The 909-nt window shown below is 49.3% G+C and overlaps 1 protein-coding gene across 1 annotated transcript in view; it reads right to left on the minus strand.

Moving 5' to 3' along the window:
* Positions 1–587: 587 nt before the first annotated feature.
* KIAA1217 (KIAA1217 ortholog) overlaps positions 588–909 on the minus strand; it is a 384,056-nt gene continuing 383,734 nt past the window's right edge. The window contains exon 22 of the mRNA XM_030888347.2: positions 588–909. This exon is cut by the window's right edge and continues 6 nt beyond it. Within this exon, the coding sequence (XP_030744207.2) occupies positions 804–909 (106 nt within the window). The 3' untranslated portion in view covers positions 588–803.

A 909-nucleotide genomic window follows, 5' to 3' on the forward strand; every position in this document is an offset into this window, starting at 1 on the left:
GTCCCCCGGAAAACAAAACAAAAACAGTAACAAAGAAAACCCAACAAAGCTAGGGTGAGAGACTGCAAAGGAAACGAGAGAATCTCGAAAGGTTAAAATCCAACAAACCAAAATAACAACCACAAAAAGCAAAGAAAATGCGCTTGCTCTGGGGCCGCCGGTGATCAGACACCGTGCCCACGGCAGTGCAATGGGGTCGGAGGGTCACCTTCTACCCAGCGCTCCCTGCTGGCTGGTGTGAGCGGTTCATTGGCTTGTGTCTAGCACGCTACTTTCAAATCTACAGTGCTATAGTATCAAAATGTTTTGGCAAAAAAGGTCTCCAAAGGAACTATGGCGTTTTGACAAAAATAGAAATCTGTAATAAAAGCTAAATAACACTAAAATAAAAGGGAAATATCTTATAGTCCTCTGTTTTACACTCTGTATAGTCACACTTGTGTAATTTCTCTGTTCACTCCTAGTCTCCGTAATGAAAAATAAGTTTTATACAAAACATACTGAAACTCTGGCATCATACATGTTTTACATGCTGAATACACCCGCTCCTCCCCTCTCCCCTCCCCGGCCCGGCGCCGCGGGCAGGTACTGAACACTAGGCAAACACAACAGCAACAAGGTAACAACTGACAAGAGGAAAGCACACAAAGCCGGCCCCTTAGCGCAGCCTACGGGGTCTTGGCCGCAAACCGGACGGCCATCGGTGGCGCTCTGGTGAAAACCAGGGTCTTCGCAGACCACGGAGGTGACCTCTCTAAGTCCGTTTCTGTTTTTCATACAGCTGCCACGCGGGCCTGCGGGCCTTAGGAAGTCTCCTTGGCTGTGGATGCGGCGGTTCTGCTCGAGCTTCCGTTCTGCACCTTGTAGCTGGTGAGGCTGGGCGTGTGGATGGTCCGGATGCTCTTGGCA

Source organism: Echinops telfairi, unplaced genomic scaffold (assembly GCF_000313985.2).
Source record: "Echinops telfairi isolate 266 unplaced genomic scaffold, ASM31398v2 ScPeMD7_7461;HRSCAF=8499, whole genome shotgun sequence".
Taxonomy (NCBI): domain Eukaryota; kingdom Metazoa; phylum Chordata; class Mammalia; order Afrosoricida; family Tenrecidae; genus Echinops; species Echinops telfairi.